The sequence below is a fragment of the Sorex araneus genome, chromosome 1 (assembly GCF_027595985.1).
Source record: "Sorex araneus isolate mSorAra2 chromosome 1, mSorAra2.pri, whole genome shotgun sequence".
NCBI lineage: Eukaryota > Metazoa > Chordata > Mammalia > Eulipotyphla > Soricidae > Sorex > Sorex araneus.
The window spans coordinates 368,919,174-368,939,866 of NC_073302.1; the positions used below are offsets into that span (position 1 = coordinate 368,919,174).

General features: G+C 45.7%; 1 protein-coding gene across 1 annotated transcript in view; it reads left to right on the plus strand.

Annotated features, from left to right (window-relative positions):
- The first annotated feature begins 253 nt into the window (after positions 1-253).
- The window catches only part of RAPGEF5 (Rap guanine nucleotide exchange factor 5), a 259,477-nt gene continuing 239,037 nt past the window's right edge, over positions 254-20,693 (plus strand). The window contains exon 1 of the mRNA XM_055124161.1: positions 254-556. Within this exon, the coding sequence (XP_054980136.1) occupies positions 356-556 (201 nt within the window). The 5' untranslated portion in view covers positions 254-355. The remainder of the gene's footprint in view (positions 557-20,693) is intronic.

Genomic DNA, 20,693 nt, shown 5'->3' on the forward strand with positions numbered 1-20,693 from the left:
TCAGGAAAAGAGAGTGAGTGGGTACTAAAGGGAATGGGAGCGGGCGGGTGGTCTTAGAGTGGGCTGGGTGGCCGGTTCCCGGAAGCCCGCACCTGTGGAGACGCGGCTGTTCAGGGTGTCCCGCCCGGTGCCCTCGGGTCCCGGAGGGGGTGTGCGGCGGGCGGGCGCGGCGGGGCGGGGCCAGCGCACCTGGGCGGGCAGGGGGCGGCGCGCGGGGCCGAGCCTGGCGGGGGCCGCGGCGCGCGCCAATGGGCAGCGGCTGGCAGCGCGCCCCGCGCCCGAGCCGCAGTCGCGCCCTGTCGCTGCCTGGCGAAGGCGCCGGAGAGCAGCCCGGGCGCCGCTGCGCCTGCAGGGCATGAGGATGGCCGTGGGCTCCGTGAAGATGCAGCCGCCCTGCGAGAGCCCGGCCCTGCTGGCGGCGGCGGGCAGCCCCAGCGCCCGCGAGGCGGAGCGCGAGCAGCCGGCGGCCCCGCCGCGCCCGCGGCTCCGGGACCTGCCCGCGCTGCTGCGGAGCGGGCTGACGCTGCGGAGGAAGCGGAGCGCCGCGGGGGCCAGGGTGAGCGCACGTGGACCCGCGCCCACCCTGCGGGCCGTGGGGCGGGGGCGTCGGGAAGTTGGGGAGGGGAGATGGGGGGGGGGGGGACCGGTGCCGGAATGCGCAGAGGAGGAGCCAGGGTCGGGGGCTGCCCCCCTCTGGTCAGCGACGCTTCCTCCTCTCGCCCCAGATGAACCTGGTGATTAAACTCGAGGGTTCCCGGGCTCGGGACCGTGGGCATCGCCGGACGAAGCGCCGTTTTTGCCACTGTCCAGAGGGGCAGCTGTGAGGTGTGGGGGCCAGGCAGTTAGCAAGCCTCGGCACCCCTGGCATCCCCCCTCCCCACCACCACCTGGCGGGACCTCCCCGTTTGCAGGAAGGAGGCGGGCGGCGTGCGCTCCTGTTGGGGATGCGAGCTGGCAGCTCCGGGCACCGTGCGGGCCCCGGCTGCTGCCGCCCGCGGAAGATCCTGGAGTTGGAAGTTGCCCGGCGAGCTGCTGGCTCCCGTGTATTCGGTGACTCCTTGAGCAGGAAGGTTCCCGCCCCCCCCCCCCCCCCCAGCTTAAATATTGACTTCCCGATGGTGCGTTCAGATGGAGTTTCCCAGAGCAGGAGGGGACCTCGTGTGGTTCCAAGTGCGCAGAATGGCTGGAGCTGGTCGGGCATGAGCCGTGTGTCGGGAGAATCAGGCCAGCCCGTGGGCTCGTGGGACCATTTTACGTCCCTCATCCCCATCCCCGGAGCTGCCTTCCTCAGGATCCCCCGCCCCGCCGCGTTCTGGGGAGCCTTCAGTGGGCTTTGCTCAGTTTTGAAAAATTAATCTTTCCGTAGGCGTTACATGGTGAGACCTTGTCGAGGGGTGAGGCTGTAGCTAGAAGAGTGAGGTCTTGTCAGCCCTTAAAATGAGACGGGGAGGGGAGGTACTTTGAGATGTTGCAAAGAGAGGAAGAAACGTTTATGGAAACGTGAGATTTAGGGCGAAACACTTGATTTGGTGGTGTTGGTGGTGGTGTTGGGGTGGGGGGGGGACTCCTGAGTTGGTGAAGGGCGCCTCCTCCTTCCTGGATGCTCTTCCTTTGCTAGGCATTTCGCTGCCCTGCAGGATGGTCCTCCTGATCTCCCTCCCCAGCGTCTTCTGCCGATTAGCTGGTCGAGGATTAGCTGGATTAGGACTTTTTAAAGGCGACGACCAGGCCTGTGTAGGATTTGCCCACGAGTAACCTACAGGGCTGCCTGCAGGGCACGGGAGGTCCTATGTCCCAAAGATGTGAGTGTTCAGTGAGCGGGAGAGCCTGTGTTAGAGACTTTGCGGGAATCTGGGGAAAAGTAGGTCAAGTTGTGTTCCTATTATCCTTGACAGTTACTTTTTCATGGCGCAGAATACTGAAGACATGAGGGCAGCCAGGCAATCTGTGAGGAGAATGGCTGAGGGTTTCTGTATAAATAGATCTGTGGTGTTCATCTGCATAGAGGCTTGTGTGACCGGCTGCCTGGGATGATAGTGTGTGTCTTGCCAATAAACATATTTACGCTTATCTTTTCAAACCTTCTAAATAGGATTACTTTGAAGAACATGTACTTTCTTTTCTTGGGGAGGGGGGCGATGAAGGGAAACACCTGGTGGTGCTCCGGGATTACTCCTGGCTCTGCACACAGGGATCATTCCTGGCAGTGCTTGGGAGTTCATATGGGATGCCGGGGATCGAACCCAAGTCAGCCACATGTAAGGCAAGTGCCCTACATGCTCTAAGATCTCTTTAGCCCAGACATGCACTTTCTTATACCTTTGCTCCTGAGACTGTATCACGTCTCTCTGGAACATTCCAAACATATTGCAGGAGTCCATGACCACACTTTTCCCTTGAGGTCAATTGTCAAAGTTTCTAATGTTGGAGTCCCATAATTTTCAGTTTGTTTTCCCTTTTGACTCTGGAATCTTCTTCCTTGGAAGGGATATGAAGAAGTTCGAAAGAAACAGGGTGGGGGGCAGGGCATGGAGCAAGAGTACAGCAGGTAGGGTGTTTGCCTTGCATCAGCTGACCCTGGTTTGATTCCCATCATCCCATATGAATACTGCTAGGAGTAATTCTTGAATGCAGAGCCAGGAGTAACCCGTGAGCATCACTGGATATGACTCAAAAAGCAGACAAGCAAGCAAGAAAGAAGTGAAATATGTATCTATGTTTGTCTTTTTCAGCTGCCTGAACAAAATATTATAGACTGGTGGCTTAAACCAGTGTTTCTCAACCTTTTCCCCACCATGGTCCCCTTCCAACCTTGGTTCCTTCCCATGACCCACCTCTGTGTTACCAATCACATCCCCTTGATACACACATTTATGCGATAATTTTACTTATGTCCACTCTGGGGTCTTACAAGGGGCAGAAGGTCCCTGGTTGAGAAACGTTAGCTGAAACAGCAGAAATGAATGTTTTTACAGTTCTGGAGACTGGAGGACCAGATGCAGGTGCCAGCTGAAGGGCTTTGTGGGAAGGACTCTTCCTTCTGACTGCAGACAGCTGCTTTCTCTGTGTTCTTACATAGCCACTCTTCTATGCACATGGAAGGAGATGGCATTCCCTTTTCTGTTATGTTACTTCATCATGTTGCCCCTCATGACTTAGTCTTCCCTGCACTTTGCCTCACTCCAGATTCTATCATGCTGGGGGCTAGGGATTTTGCATAGGATCTAAAGAAAGTGGTGGGAGATAAATATTCCGTCTATGTCAGAAATATACAAAGGAATAGAAAAATAGTTAAAAATATATCTCAAGCCAGTTTATGAATTGAGAGCACTTGAAGTCATCTGGTTGACCCCTGGGTTAGGGTAGTGGCTCAGATGCAAGCCAAGTATGACTTAGAACATTCTGTGGACCTTTAGTTTTGTGTTTTCCAGTAAAGTAACTCCAGATTACATCTGAGTTACAGAAGGGAAAATTTACACAAATTCCTTACCTCTTGGATTTTTGGGAAAAGCAAAACTAAACAACAAAGCTCTTTGCATTACACAAGTAGGTAAGACAGTAAGAAAGTGTGCAACTTCTCCATTGACCAAAATCTGATTCAGGAATACTTATGGGATCTTTTTCATGCTCCCTCGGGTGTCAGGAAATCTGGACTATCTAACATTGGATGTCATCAAAGAAGCTCTTTGGTGGCTTGTGTTGCTCAACTAAGGTACCTTGCAGGTCCTCTCTTTCTGAGAAAAATTAAGCTGACCTTTGGTTGGTAATAGAGCTCAGACACCTTGGTTTAGTCATTTCTAATATTGATTTCAGAGTGCAGATTAAGACTCATTTAAAATGGGAGTGGCAAAATTTGCTTTGTGAACCCAGTTTTCTTCCTAAAAATCATTGAAACAATAAAGGAGAAATTATAATCCTTTAATTATTTAAAAAGATCTGCCTTACAGAGATTATGAGTATAATAAGCACCTCTCAACACTTGTTAACATATTGCCTGTCTTCACATTTTTCCCCATCTATACTTTCTTTGTGGGGACGGGATTTTAAACCATAAACCCTAAATATGTCATATCATTTATAAATGTTGCATTTTATATCTTTGATAGGGACTTTCTTCTTTAGAAAAATAATTTCTGTGCCTTTTATCGCACCTAATTTTGTACTATAATTCCCATGCTCAAATTTTCTGAAGCATGTCTTTTACTTATGAATTGTTGGAACCAGAAACTAAACAGAGTTGACACATTGCATTTGACTGCTAGGTCTTAGAATCTTACTGTAAAAGGCTTATTCTGTCACAGTCCCCCCTATTCCTGTTCATTTTTCATGCAGTTGATTTGGTGGAGAGCCAGCGTCATCTGTTCAGCAAATGTCCCACTTACCAGGCTGACTTCTTAATCTGGTGCCATTTTACTTTATCTTCTCTGCCCTCCATGATTCTATAATCCAGTAGTTGGATGTAGAGGCTTGATTAGATTCAGAATCAAAGGCAAGCAGTTCTGTAGTGGCATGTAAAGTCTTTTTCAAAACATCCCAAGATGCATGATGTTGGGATGACTCTCATGTTGTAACATTAAGATTAAGTGGGTTCAAGTTGAGTCAAGTTACTTTTCTGCCGTTATATACGTGATCCACTTTCAGGTTTGCAAAAGAGTGATGACCTTCATGTAGCCTTTCTCTTGCATTTATTAAATGGAATTCTATAGAGTTGGGAATTCAACCTAGGGCCTCACTCATGAAAGGCTAGTAAGTGTCCTACCACTGAGCTGCATTCCTGGCTCTTACCTGGAAGTCTGTCTCTAAGGAACTTACCTTTATGAACTATTTAGGTTTCCTAAAATTCACATTGTGTAATAAAGACAAAAAAAAGGGCTTGTTTCCTTTCACCATTTGTCATTGTTGTTGTTATTGTTTCCCTAACAATCTCCCATGGTAATCTATGGGATTTTTCTAAGTTCCATTAACAAAAATTATGAATGAGAATGCACTTGTTTCAATTGATCAGTTCATTGAAGTCAGTATTCTTTTTGATGCTCAGCTTGTCCTCAGCTCCTATATACTTTTTACAAGTCCCCAGGAGTACTTGATACTTTCCTTGCTTTCTGATTCAAGATATTTTAGCTTATCTTGTCTATTCCTTGCTCCAGATCCCAAATAAGCCATTTCCCACCAAAAATAATGTTTTTAACCCCAGACTATTGGTACTCTACCCACCACCCTACCCCTTGCCATGTCTGCTGTCTTTGTGTTCGTATTATTTTCTGCCTTGGTCTTAACCTCCGTCCCATTCCTGTTATTTTGAAAATTCTTCTCATCGGATTTGCTCTCTAAGACTTTCATTATTTCCTTTTAGTGAGATAGTGGGTACTGCCATTCCTCAGCCTATATACTCTGTCAGGTGCTGAGCCTAACAGACTTTGGGCTATGGCTGCTATGATTTCTCGTGCTCTGTCCCCTTCTTCCTCTCCTGGAGATCTTTCATTTATAACAGCTGGAATGATTCACTATGTGTGCCATTGTGATTGTTCCACAAGGTCACCCCTGATTCTCCATCTTAGTTAGACATCTGCAGGGTGATATCTCTACCCTAACCCCCTGACCTGCTTTTGTCTCAGGCCCAGTCCCCATGGAAGGAACTTGGCAAACCTGAGAAGTGGCAGGACTGAATGATGACTCTGCATGCTGTTCTCCCTTCTCCATTTACAGTTTTCCCCAGAATATTCCCTCTCAGAGAGAAAATGGGTCTTTCCTTGATCCAACCAGGGTGGCTTAGGTGTGACTTAATCTTTCCCCTGGAAATAAGACTTGAGAAAGACTTGGTGAATTGAGAAACATACACTTCTGCAGCTTACACGGGCATGGTCAATTTGTAGCCATTACATACAGCCATTACATAAAAGCCTTTATTTGTTCCTTGTATTTGAATTAAAGTGAGTAACCCACACTTCCTAGAACCTTCTTATGTGCCCCATGTGTTCTGATAAAAATCATTTAACCCTCACACCAAGTGTGCAAGATGCTATTATATGGATTCGATTGATGAGGAAACTGAAACACAGATGGTGACTTGGCCAAAATCAGAGAGAGTGAGGGGGAGGAAGTTTGAATCCTGTTGTTCTGGTTCCATAGTCTGTGCTCTCAATTGACACTCAGTCTTTCTCAAGCGCTTTAAGGGCAAAGGGTCTATTTCTCCAGAGCTACCAGAACTATATAGAACTGTTGGTACTGCCTCAACAACTTTCACAGTGGCCAGTCCATGCTGTGGAGAAAGCCAGACAGGAACATTTCTCCTATCAGAGCACATAGAGGTTTGCCAGGCATTTACTGGTGTGTGCCAAGGAGGTGTGTCATAGGAGAAGTGGGTTTTCAGTGAATGCTAACCAGTATTTTCTAAAGTGAAAAGCAGCATTCAGGTGCCTGGGCTGTGGCTCAATGGTGGAACACTTTTTGGAGGAATGTTTAGGTGCAATTCCTGGTACTGCACACACACACACACACACACACACACACACACACATTCATTGTGCCATTAAACAAATCACCCAGCATTCACCCTTCCAATGATCATGCCAACGTATAAAACTTGCAAATTCAACTCACTTCCCTAATTCTTATCTGCTGTGGTCATTGCCAGAGGCTAGAGGCCATGAGAGAGACTGCTTCCGGATTAGGTGAGACTTGTGAGCTAAGAGGGACCCATGATGATCATAATGGGGAAAGAGCCACTGCATCCCAGCTTGAACCTTAATATTCTAAACAATAGCACTCTGACAGGACACCTCCCCAAATCCTTATTTGAGAAGAGGGAAATAATGACTCATTTCTCTGGTTTTAATTGCACCCATGAATGCTAACAGAAGAATTCAATGGTTACTTCATACAGTGTTCCATTTTGTTCTTTCTCTCCCATCCTTCCCCCTCATACAGGCTGTGGGTTCATCATTAGATCTGCAGGAAGGTGCATGAACAGTGGCTTTAGAAACTAAGTCTGCATCACAGTACCCATACTCTGTCTTTTCTTTGCTTGTATTCTCATCTGAGCTCTCTAAACCGTAGGTTCTTCTGAAATAAGATCCACTGCAGGTCAGGTTTTCTGAGAACAGAGACAGTGGAAAGTGGTTGGTATTTTAGAGCTTTCATTTTCCTTTCCCAGCTGGACGTTTCTTGTGGGCAAGTGGACTTTCATTGGCATATTTATGGAAATCTAGACACAAACATTTTTGCTTTTGTATGCAGTGTCAGATTCCATTTAAAAAGTGACATCCTAACAGACAGTGACTATTTGAGGTGTTATCCAGATCTAACACCATACAAAATGTCTGAGTTTCCTGCTTGCACTCTCAAATTGACTTGGCAGTCATTGGTAACTTGGATAGTTATAAGTAGATGGGAAGGTGGGAGAGAAGTTAATGTTGATAATTTTGCATACCTATGGGATATTTATTTGCTTTTGTCTCAGTATTGTATAACAGCTCAAGTTAGAACTGCAGATAATTCCAATGTTGCCTATGACCTGTTCTAGGAGTTGTCTATGAGAATTAAATACATAACTGATGTATGCATAAGATTTTGTCTATATGCAAAATAGTTAAAAGTCAATGACTTACTGGCACAGTGGTGGAGGAAAGCAGACAATGTGGTGGCGGGTGTGATGCTGGAATGTTTTATGCATGGAACCTGCCATCAACAGTATTGTCAACCATGGTGCCTGAAGTAAAACAAAATTTTTCATCAATGACCTGATTTTTTTTTTTGGTGTATGTGATAAATTCTGGTCATAAATGGCTGTGAAAGTTTAACAGCCTGAGAGCTAGTGTAGTGAGTAAGGTACTTGCCTTGCGTGCAGCCAACCCAGGTTCATTCCCTGGCACCCCAGGTGATGTCCCATCCAGTCTCTCCCTTCTCCATCTCACCCCACCCTCCTTCCTCATCCCCTAGGCCACTAAATGATCCCTGAATGCCGAGCCAGGAGTAAGTTCTGAGCATACCCATGTTAGTGACATGTGTCCCAAAACCCCCTCCCCCCAAAAAAAGAAAACAAAAAGGAAAAGTTTACACTAATGCCATTTAGGATATTGGCATGTCTGTATCAGATAGAAACTTTAAAAGTGCCCAAAAGGGTTTTCACCTATGTGGAAAGTATAGACTGGAGAAGTTGAGTCACTTCCCGGAGCTGAAGGAGTTGAGGCAGAATAGAGCCCAGCACTGTCTGATTCCAAAGCCTGACTCCCACAGGGCCACATTGTCCAAGATGTTGATTTAATTTCAACACGTGGAGTGTTGTGAACATCATGGATCTGGGAGCCCTTCCAAGTCTCAGCGTCAAACACAGCTCATTCCTCAGCTAGTGTCTTCAGTAAAGGTTGACAGGAGGGGTCTCATTGCTCACACCCTCACATGCTTCTGCATCATCTTGAGCAGCAGCTGTCCATCACCTCGGCAGCGGCAGCAACTGTGGGCCAACACATGGGAAGGCTCAGGATGACTCATGCCGGAAGCTATTGTTTTCTCTGGAGGTTTGGAAGCTGACTAGCTTCACATTGCAGATGTACTCGGAAACTTATAAAGCACTCAGGTTCTTTCTGGGGCCTGTGTGGAACACTGGAGGAAGGGAACAAGGAGTTTTCTATAATCAAGGATGTATAGTTCGTTTTTCTTTGGTTGGTTTTGAGTTATACCCAGCTGTGCTCAGGGCTTCCTCCTGTCTCTGTGCTCAGAAATCTCTCCTGGCAGGGGTCAGGGCACAGTATGGGGTGCTGGGGGTCAAACCCAGGTTGGCCTAGCATGTGCTCTTTCTGCTGCACTAGCTCTCAGCCCCAAGGATTTACATTTCTGATGGCAACTTCCTTGATGTTTAAGAGACTTCACATCAGGCAGTGGGAAATGCACATTTTCATCAAAACAATTGAACCTGTTTACAATTTAATAAAATCATTGAGGAAATATAAATGTCTTTTAATAACATTAAACTTTGATGTACTAATCTTTGGATGTAACATCATTACCTTGAATTTGATGGATTTTAACTTTGTTTTCTTCCTCTATTTATCTTATCTCTTTTTTACCCTTTTTCTCTTTTTTCTTTCCCTCTTTTCTCCCTTCTGACCCACACCTTTTTTAGAACCATTGGCTAGCAAGCTGGGAAAGTACATGCGCAGACATCGTTTATCTCAGTCATTAGTCTGGGGGCAGTTGTGAAGTCAGGGTTAGAAAGCATTCTTATTCTGCCTTCGAATTGTAGAACCAACCCGGTTCTAAAATCTATCATAGTATCAGAAATTCACTTGTCAGTAACTATTTCCTTGAACTGAAGTATTTGGGTAGTTTGTATATTGGAAATGGGTTGTCTCTGATGCAACAGATGCTTCCAGGAGCTCTAGAAATGGCAGGTGGTAGTGGCAGTGAGAACGATGCACTACTGTTATTCAGCAAATCCTTATGCCACATTTATAATGTTGGGGCAATTTGAAGTACTCCAGAAACATGAATTTATTTAATCCTCACAACACTGGATGTGGCAGATGTTCTCATTGTTGTCTTTTTTTTTCCCAAAGAGAAAAATGGCGCAGAGAGGTTAAGTCAGTTGACTGAGATCACCCAGTAACTGGAGCAACAAGTTTGAACCTGGAACATCACACTCCATGTTAAAAGGTTTACATAGTCTGCTGTACCTGCTCTCTAAGTAAAATTATGTATTTTTTGCTGTACCTGGTCTCTAAATAAAATTATGTAAAATTTTTAATAAATTTGTAGAATATCTTAAAATTTTGGTGACTTACAGTAAAGAATCACAGTAAGAAGTTGGGAAAGTTGTTTTGGGGGCATTTCTGTAGGGGGAGTCACATTCATCACTGTTTCCAGCTTATTTGCTCTGTGCCCAAGGATCATTCGTGGCTATGCTCAGGAGACTGGGAAACAAACCCAGGCTGGCCACATGGTATGTCAGACTACTAGCTGAATTATCTCTCTGACTCCATGATATGTTTTTAAATTATAGCCTTTCTGTTTGATAGTTTATCTTTTTTTATTTCTCTTTGTTTGGGGGCCACATGCAGTGGTGTTCAGGGCGTACTCCTGGCTCTGTGCCCAGGGATCACTCCTGGCAAGGCTCTGAGGACCATATGTGGTATACCAGGGATTGAACCAGGGTCAAAAGCATGCTAGGCAATCACCCAATCTACTTACCATCTCTCCAGACCATATTTTTTTTTCCTTTTTAAATCTCTATTTTTTTTTAATTTACTTATTTTTAATTAGAGAATCACCGTGAGGGTACAGTTACAGATTTATACACTTTTGTGCTTATACTTCCCTCATACAAAGTTCGGGAACCCATCCCTTCACCAGTGCCCATTCTCCACCACCCGTAAACCCAGCGTCCCTCCCACCCTCCCCAATCCCATCTCCCCCCCACCCCACCCTGCCACTGTGGCAAGGCATTCCCTTCTGTTCTCTCTCTCTATTTAGCTTCTACGGCCCGCAATAAAGGTGTTGAGTGGCCACTGTGCTCAGTCTCTAGCCCTCATTCAGCCCGCAACTCCCTTCCCCCGCATGGCCTTCGACTACATTATAGTTGGTGATTGCTTCTCTGAGTTGCCCTTTCCCCAGAACGTGAGGCCAGCCTCGAAGTCATGGAGTCAACCTCCTGGTACTTATTTCTACAGTTCTTGGGTGTTAGTCTCCCACTCTGTTTTTCTATATACCATAGATGAGTGCAATCTTTCTATATCTGTCTCTCTCTTTCTGACTCATTTCACTCAGCATGAAACTTTTCATGCCCATCCACTTAACTACAAAATTCTTGACCTCCTTTTTTCTAACAGCTGCATAGTATTCCATTGTATAGATGTACCAAAGTTTCCTCAACCAGTCATCCGTTCCAGACCATATTTTTGAAATATCAAAGTAAATCACACATATGAACTCTGTCCATATCTATGAAGTGTGAAAACTGAATTAAGATTCATTTGTATCACTTGTAGTCCCGTTGACCTTCAGTTTGCTTGAGCGGGCGCCAGTAACATCTCCATTTGTCCCTGTCTCGAGCTAGTGTAGCCCAATGATACCTGCTCGCTCCAGGAACAGAAAGAGCCTCAAATCGTTCATTCAGAGATTTGACAAAGAAATCTGACCATCTAGTTGGAGGACGGCCACAAGGTCTTCTGACGTCCCGTGGAATCCAGTCTGTAATCCAGTCCAATTAAGATTATATTATCAATTTCTGTGAACAGATAATTGCTTAGGTAGTTCTTTTTCCTTTATAATGTTTCAATAGCCTAAGATGCTGAAGGTGGAAGAAATAGAATTTCTTTTAAGGGAAACAAAAATTATTTTATGAGAAAGTGCCTATACTTCTATATGCTTTATTAATGAAAATAAATAATTTTATTTCTTATTTAAATGATTTTTTATTTTATAAAGTAGTTCATAATATTTTATCACATTTAATATCCCACCACCATTATACCTTTTCACCCCGTATTTTGGGTGTTTCCATCCCGAACCCCAATATCTGACCCAAAGCAGAACCGAAATAATGTAATATTTCCCTCTAAGGTTGTTTGCCTCCTACTTTGAATCTCATTAAATGTGGTGCAGTACTCTTGGAGTTTGGGTTTGTTCTATAAAGTGTCGCATGACTTCGAATGTGCCATGCAGTCCAAGAAAAGCTTCACTTGTTGATGAGGCTCAGCCCGAGCATGTGGAGAGCAGCCATGAGCGTGGCGGTGGTTGAGTTCTGGAGGTTTTTGGCTGCCGGGGCTGGGTCCCTTGAGATGGGGAGGGGTTTCACCCGAGCCCCTCTCTGGAGTGCCCTAAGTGGAACAGCCTGGCGTGGGGTCTGGCAGCATGATTATAGCAAGCGTCATTTTATGCTCCCTTCTGTGAGAGGACACGAGATCTGGATGGTGGCCAATGATGAGATTATCTGGAGCCAAAAAGGAATCATTTTAAGTGAGATTTTTTTTTTTTTTTGCTTTTTGGGTGGGTCACACCCAGTGATGCTCAGGGGTTACTCCTGGCTTTGCACTCAGGAATTACTCCTGGCGGTGCTTGGGGGACCATATGGGATGCCAGGGATGGAACCCAGGTGGGCCACATGCAAGGCAAATGCCCTACCCGCTGTGCTATCGCTCCGGCCCCTTAAGTGAGAATTTTTTAATTTTGTAAAACTAAGAAACATGAATATGCCCAAATGACCATACATTTGAGCCTGCCTCTGAGTCAGTATACATTATATCGAGTTGTCAGATCTTCAGTGACTCAGTTAATCTTTTCATATATTATCTGCTCTGTTCATTAAGTTTTGTTTCTCCTGTGTCAATGTTTTTATTATTCTTGTGTGCTATCTCTGCTAGCTGTCAGAAAAAATTCAGAATGTCTAATAAGGCAAAACGAACTTTAGTTAAGTTTGAGTCTGAAAAATCCAAGACTTCTTGCAGTTTTGCTCATTGTCTTCCTGTATTTTTCCCCCCTAACTGGTCTAACAACTTAAACTTCAGCCCCATTGGTGGTTTTGCTGTGCAGCTGAATTTGACCTTGTCAAATAATTTACCTGCAGCTGTGATGAGATGTACATGCAAATACTTGTGATTGCCCAACATTTTTCCTTTGGTGCTGACTGTAAATTTGTTTTACTCTTTCCTGTTTCTATTGAGGGAAGTGAATGTTGAATATAAAATAAATTATTCTATACATGGTCCTATAAATGGTTTACTTTGTCATGGTGTGCTCTGAATTTATAGATAGGTATGAAATCTTTTGTAGAAAAGCTAGGAAGACTTGAAAAGATGCAATCTTCACTTAATACCACAAGCAAGTTATGGAAACAACCCAAATGCACAACTACAGATCAATCGATTAAGAAGTTGGATATATATACACAATGGAATACTATGCAAATCTAAGAAAGAAAAAGTCATGTAATTTGCACAATATGCAATGGACTTGAGGATATCATGTTAAGTGAAGTCAGTCAGAGAGACATAGAAGTGAATCCCAGAAGACAGCAGCTCTCCGGATTCCTTACCAGGGGCATCTTCGATGGAGTAGGTGTTCTGTCTCTACCAAGGCACCTTAGAATGAGTAGGTATTCTGTCTCTGCCCACTCCAGATGAAACCCAGGCAGCCACAAGCTTCCAGAAGCAAACCCAGGTATTTGGTTTCAAGGACTAAGACTCCAGCCAGATGGCAGCAGCAGAGATGGCCTTGGGGTCCTGGCTTTTACGCCCCACGATCTACCTCTGGGCATCATCTCAGCACATTTACAGCCTTGATCCAGAGACTCCCAAATGAATCTCACAATGGATTAGCTCCCTACATAGATGTCTCTGGATCCCAACCACTTACAATTTTAGAATTCCAGAAGCACGCGACCTCTCATGATATTTATAATAAGCAATAGAAAATAAATTATCTAGCATCTGCCCCTGGCAGGCAGGCTTGAAAGGTGGGGGGGAAGTTCTAAATAATGGTGGTGCAAAAGTGTAATGGTGGTGGGATTGGTGTTGAAATATTGGATGTAATCAATTAATGTGAACAACCTTATGAAACAAAAATTTTTAAAAAAGAAAAGATACAATCTTTTAGAGATTAAAAGGAAAGTGATACCTATTTTAATCTGGCTATGATGCCATAGAACTACCTTTTTCGATATGCTTATTACTTAAAGAGTGTGCGACCTGAGGTAAATCAAACAGCCTTTCTTCTGTCTCTAAATGAAGTATCCCTAATTTATCACCAACTTGATTATGGGAGAAAGAGTATTTCCAGTCCTGTTCCCTGTATTCTCGACTGAGATGCCAACTCAGCCCCCAGAACACCACAGGAGTATATCACAGACAAATGGAAAGATGAATCTCCAATATTCACCAGGTTTCTTCAGTTGGGGAGGGAGAAGATAATGCAATGGCTGATATAACATTTGAAGATGCAAGTGGAACCAGTTTAAGTCAAAATCTCAAATCAAGGAAGTAAAAAAAAAATTATTGTATCTATAAATCTGTCTCTAAAAGATTAAATTATTTGCTTGACTATAAATTGAATTCTAGAAGGAAGTATTGGAAGACAACTTCCTATAGTAATCCTTTGTACATGGTGAGATCTTTTTTTTCTTTGTTTAATTGAGGTTTCCATATAATTGTCTTATTCGTGAAATGCTAGCTCACCAACCCCCAACCAGATTGTCATAGCCACCACTGTCCCAGTGCCTCCCCTCTTTGCAGTCTCAGTTCACTGTTGCTTCGCAGTATCTCAGGGTTTGTCTTCACTGAGGACTGTCCAATCCTTGCTTTGTTTCTTGATACTTCACATATGAATGGAATCATTTGGTAATTGTCTTTTCTCTGCTTGTTCACTTTTCACTTAGCATGATGCCCTCCCATGTGGAACCTAACTGCAAGATTTCATCTTTTCTCATAGTTGAATAGTGTTCTGTTGTGTATGCACATCACAACTTCTTTATTCACTCCTCGGTTGCAGGTTGCAATAGATAGCAGTCCCAGCAACAATGAATGACGGCTTCCTTTTTCACCACAGCCCCTCCAACACTGGTTGTTTCTGTTCTTTGAAATGTGTGCCAATCTCATGGGTGTGAGATGATATCTCATTGTCATTTTGATTTGCCTCATACTCAGTGATGATTGACATTTTTTCATATACCTGTTGGCTATTTGTATATCTTCCTCAAGGAAGTTTAGCTCCTTTCCCCATTTTTTGCTGGAATGAGATTATTAGTTATTTGGGTTTGTTGTTTGTTTGTTATTGAGCTTTGGGAGTGCTTTATACATCTAGGAGATTAGTCTTTTGCCCAGCGTATGATGGGTGGATATATCTCCCCTTTCAGAAGACTGTCTTTGTACAGTGGACATTATTCACAGTAGCCATGGTTTGGGAACAACCAAAGCATCTGGCAAGATCTTAACAGATAATTTTATGTTCTTGTAGGTAGGTTTGTTGCTTTTTTTCCCCTTAATTGGGACCAGAGTGGTGCTTAAACCTTCATGCTGGGGACCACCAGCGCCACACCCCAATGTCAGGAATGGAACTCAGGACCTCACACCTGCTAGTCATGTGCTCTGCCCTACCTGAGCGATGGCTGCGGTCCCTGCTATTTCTTTTCTTCGGTGCACACTGTTTGCTAACCTTGAAACTGTCTCTCTAGCTGTTTTCCTCCACTCGTCACACTTATCACAATTTTCCACATAGAATCTGTTGACTCGTTTTCAAATTTCCCACTCCTTTTGGCTCACTATGCTTTAACATGTTTTTTTTAAAGTCTTCCAGTCATATATTAATCTACCTTAAATATTTCATGAGATTAGAGCTTATAAAATCTCAGCAAATCCAGTTCATCAGTTGTTGTCTGTTATTTATATTAAGCTTACTGTTGATTCATTTATGTAATAAATTGCTGTTTATTGCCATGTATATAATTTTATATCACTGCAATTACCATTTATAATTGATTAAATCTACTACTGTTTATATGAAGCTTTACACTTACCAAGAACTCCGACATATGTTCTCTTTATTTCCCTGTTTGGATGTCTCTAAAACAAGGTAGTTCTTTCTTGTCTATAGTCTAAGGGAAGTTACTGAGTTTTTCCTACATGCTACAGACTTAGAGCCTTGGAAGCAAAGATAGTGCCCACTCCATGGGGCAGTGGGTGTTGAGGACATCCCTGGCACAGGGCTCTTTAGACAGAGCAAGGGAGGGGGCAAAGGCTTTGTGTCCACTGCTGTCATTGTTACCCTCCTCATCACTGAAAGGACAGATCCGAGGGATATCTCAGTCATGCCCTCTGAGGTGCTGAAGGAAGTCCTGCAGATCATGCTGGTGGAAAGTAAGAAAACTGAAACTCAATAGTGGGCATTTTTCTGACAGGCTCAGTAAGGAGGAGAGGGGTGAGGCCTTCGGGGCTCTCTTCTGTGCTGTGGTCTGTGTGAAGTGTCAAGGATGGATTCTGAAGGGCTTTGCAAAGTTTTGCCTGCCAGAGACTCTTCAGAGAGCTCGGGAAAGCTGACCTACCATGGCCCTGGTCCTCCAGAGGTTTGCCAGGTCACCGGTGGGTACGGCGGCAGGATGTGCTTTCCTGTTAAGTTCCAGGTGACAGTGCTGCCGTGGGCCCATAAACTGTGAAGGAGCATGGCTTTAATGGGGGGTCTCAAACGTTCAGTGCCTCATCACAACGCTGTCAAGGCCATTGGTATCACCAGTTTTCTGTTGGCCACAGAAACAGAAGGCCACCCCCAGCCGAGCTGCAGGAGCATGACTCCGAGAGCTTTATTGGATGAATAATATTGGAAATTGCTCCTGACTGGTTTCTACAGAGTGTTCAGCCCCACAGAAAGGAGCTTTGAGCATTTGGTACATAAAGGCCCATGCCACTCTGCCGGCTGTTCCCTGCGTGCTCACCCATGTCCTGTTCTAGCCCCTTTCTACTCAGATCTATTCCGAGGGTACATCCAAGGGCCCCCTGGTCTTCTGGCTGTGGTTTGGTTTCAGCCAGTAGAAGCTCAGGAGAGAGAGGGCAGGCGTGGGTCTCTCTCCTGCTCCTCCTCTTTTTCACGTGGTGGCGGACAGTGACTGTGACCATTTGGCTGCAGTGGGCCGTCCCATCTCAGGCATGTCTGTCCTTCCCAGCCTGGCAAAGCTGTGACTTCCTTTCAGCCCTCCTGCCACAAACTGGAAGGGCCCCATCACTGCGGACCATGAGCCTCGCCCATACTCCTCACACCACTGTGCTGGGCCCTCCCAGCAGGGCAAGCTGGACCAGTGCCAGTGTGTAAGGACGAGCAGTGCTGGGTAGGGCCCCAGATGGCGTGGCCCTGGCACGAAAGCCTCATAGAGGGCTTGGACCTTGGCAGTGAAGGTCCTGGCTGGACGACGGAGAGTGAGGAGTACCAGGAAGGACCCTGCCTGCAGGGGTCCTGCCAAAGGTCATATGAATTCCCCGGATCTCTGGTTAACTGTGAGCTTGTCATCCTGACACCAGTCCCATGTCATTGATCTGACCTAATCATGTGGCTGCAGTTCAAAGTTGGAGAAGCTATTTTGTTGTTGTTGTTTTTGCTTTGTTCAGTCTGGGGGCTTCTTCCAGAGGTGCTCAGGAGCTATTCCTGCCTCTGTGCTCATCAGTGGCCCTTGGCACTGCCAGGGATTTGAGGCACTGCCAGGGATTAAACTAAATAGCAGTCGGCAGGGTACAAGGCATGCCATAACTCCTGTACTTTCTCTCTGTCTCTGTCTCTGTCTCTTTTGGCCCCAGAATTCATCATTCAGTTGAGGAATTTGTGACCCACCTCTACTATTGCTGACAGTTTCTTTTTGTCTGCCCTACCTTTTCCTCCCAGATGCCCTTAGCATTGTAGCTCTGTGCAAGGGAGTTAGAAGACCCTTATGTGCTGCTTTGATCTGACTTAGTTTGGTCACTGTGTATTGAGCTTGTTCTGAAATGCCTGCCAAAATTACATTCACAAAATAACAAATCGTTGAATAGAATAATTACACCTTCAGGTCCTCTGCCCATGGGTTGTAGGGACAGTTGTGTCAATAAGATGAAAAACGTTTTTTATTTCCCCCAGGGTTTTATTGCTCAGCCAAATTCTGTTTTATAAGAACCTCAGCATGAAGCAGGGTCACCACACATACATCCCAGTTCTATGTTTATCTGTTCTTTTATTGTAAAATATTAGATCCAGGTAGAAATTATTATCTGTAGACAATGGAAACCTGGGATTTCATTGATAATATTGGGGGTGTAATAGAGGTTGTTGACAACATCTAAGTACCTTGTCTTAATTTTTGTGTTTTTTTGGGGGGGAGGGGTCACACCTAACGATGTTCAGGGATTATTCCTGGCTCAGGGGACAATATGGGATGCCAGGGATTGAACCCTGTTTAGCCACGTGCAAGGCAAGTGCCCTACCTGCTGTACTATTGCTCTGGCCCTGCACCTTGTCATTAAAATGCAAGAGGAGCTGGAGATGTGACCCAGAGCTCAAACACTCGCATTGTATGTGTGAGGCCCCAGGTTCCATCTCTAGCACCACATGGTTCCCCAAACACTAGAGGGAATGACCCCTGAGCTAGGAGCAACTCCCAAGCACTGCTGGGTATGACCTTTCCCCCAAAATTTAAAGAAAACTGCCCCCCCACATTTAAAATTTCCTATTATAACTTTTTTAAGAAGAAGGGCTGGAGTGATAGCACAGTGGGTAGAGCATTCACCTTGCACTCAACTGACCTGGGTTTGATTCCTCCGCCCCTCTCGGAGAGCCCGACAAGCTACTGAGAGTATCCGGCCTCCATGGCAGAGCCTGGCAAACTACCCATGGCGTATTCAATGTACCAAAAACAGTAACAATAATTCTCACACTGGAGACATTACTGGTGCCCGCTTGAGCAACGGGATGACAGTGACAGTGACAGGAAGAAGGGACATTCTCTGTGAGGGAACATTAACTCTGCATTTTTCTTTTAAAGAATTTCATTAACTCTTTTTTTTTCTTTTGGCTTTTTGGGTCAGACCCATTGATGCTCAGGGGTTACTCCTGGATTTGCACACAGGAATTACTCCTGGCGGTGCTCAGGGGACCACATGAGATGCTGGGAATCCAACCTGGGTCGGCCGCGTGCAAGACAAACGCCTTACCTGCTGTGCTATTGCTCCAGCCCCCTCTTTTCTGTGCTTTGAATGTGCGTGTGTGGGGAGCCTGGCTGCGTGAGGGGGTCAGGCTGCAGCCTCACAGTCGGGGCAGATCAGATGGATCATCTCACATCACCCCAGGTGGCACAGATTTAAAGCCCGAGGCCTCCTGGGTCTTTCTCCTTTGTACCTACTTTCTGGTCACCTATTCAGTGAGACTGGGCGGCTGGATTTCCCACACAGGACAAGCCACTGGAAGCCTGGGATAGAGGCACCTTGTCAGTGGGGATGGATAGGGGCCTTTCTGAGTGAGGGCTGTGCAGAAGGAGTAAAGTGTGGACTCTGCATGTCACCCTCCCCCAGTCACCCAAGCTTCTTCTCCAGCCTCTGACAGTAGGGTGAGGCTGGTTCTTGCTGCCCCCACCTTGTTCCCGCCACCCCTCTAGAGTGGAAGTTCCCCTTTGTAAAAAACTAAAGAACGCCGAGGGGGCGCGAGTGCACTCGCGGGCTCTCCGGGCGGCTCTGTCTCACCGCCCGTGTCCGGTGCCCAGGAACCACTGTGTGTGCCGTCGGTCGAGGGCAGGCGACGGAAGGAAGAAGGAAGAAGGCCAAACTGGTTGCTCGATCCGTTTATTTCATTCTCTCCCTCCGCTTCTCTCCCGCTCTCCTGGGTCTCTCCCCGTGGATCTGCCCTGTGGATCCGGCCCGTGGATCTGGCCCCCCAACCCACTCTTACAGCCTAGTTAAATCTCCACAGCATGAGGGGGTTGGGGCTTACACATAGGTGTGGTCACCATCAATAGGGTAAGGTTCCTTTCCCTTAGGGGATGCTTCTCCTAGGACTTAATTCTCTTTCAGCAGTAGGATCCACCCAAGGGCAGAGTCCCATGAATGTGTTTCTCTTCTCCTCAGCCAGCAAACATATAAGAATTCATAATATTAATCATTTTGTATGGGCATAGCAAGAGATGCATAAAACTTTTAGAATTGCTCTCCGGGGGTCACCTCATCTCAGACTACAGCGCTCAGGCCAGATTAGTCTTTCCTAGCCCTAGCAGGGTCCAAATCTAGTATCACTGTTTGGATCATGACAGCATGTGTCCATGATCAAGCTCTTAACTTATAGTTAAGCATTAGGCACTTTGGCCAGGCCCATCTCGATGCCAGGGTAGCACACAACTCACCGCTTGCCCTGGGTCCTTCTTGTCCCACGTTGGGACCGTGCTTTGGGGGTGCTAGGAAGTAAGGGCAGCTGAGGCTTAGGTCAAGAGAACAGATGCCCTGGAGGAAAATATCAAGTAGAGTCAAATGACTCCCAGGTTACAAAAGCATAGCATTTGTTAAGTCTTCCTGTGTCCATACAAAAAGGACTTGCTCTGAATAAACTATGCAAAGGACTCAAGGAGAAGAGAAAAACATTATTTACAAGTCAACAGAACACCAAGAAAGAAGCTACAAATAAACAAAGAGGAATAGGAGCACTGTAACGGGAGTAACCCAATAAACCTAAACTACTGAGGCTATGTTATCCTACACCCCTTACCTCTGGTGGGGCTGAGGTGTTTCTCTCCTGAGAATCTTCTCTGGTTTGTTCGCATAATATCTCTGGTTCACCTTTCTCCTGGGAGTTTGAAGACTCCTTTCTCTTCCTTTGGAACGGAGCGTCCCTCTCATTCAGGGCCTGGTTCCCATCGGCTGTCATATTATTCTTCCGGACGGTTTGGGTGGGCTGCCTGCCCGGCGCACCTGTCTTCTCTGAATCAGCTCTTTCAATTGTTGGCTCGCCTCACTTCCCAGAGCAGCCCTGTTTCTTCATTCTGCTCCTGTTCACCTAGAAGCCGAGGGCCTTCTCTCTTTGGAATAGGATGTTCATTTTGAGGTGTTTGGGTGATTTGGTTCTGCTCTTCTACCTTAATCATTATGCTCAGGGTCTCAGGGAAGAGTCAAAGACCCTTATCCAAGTTTCCTTAATGTGCTTTGACTAGTTAAGCTCTTTCTGTCTTCCACTCCTCTCACATACACATACCCAGGAGAAAAATCTTTGTC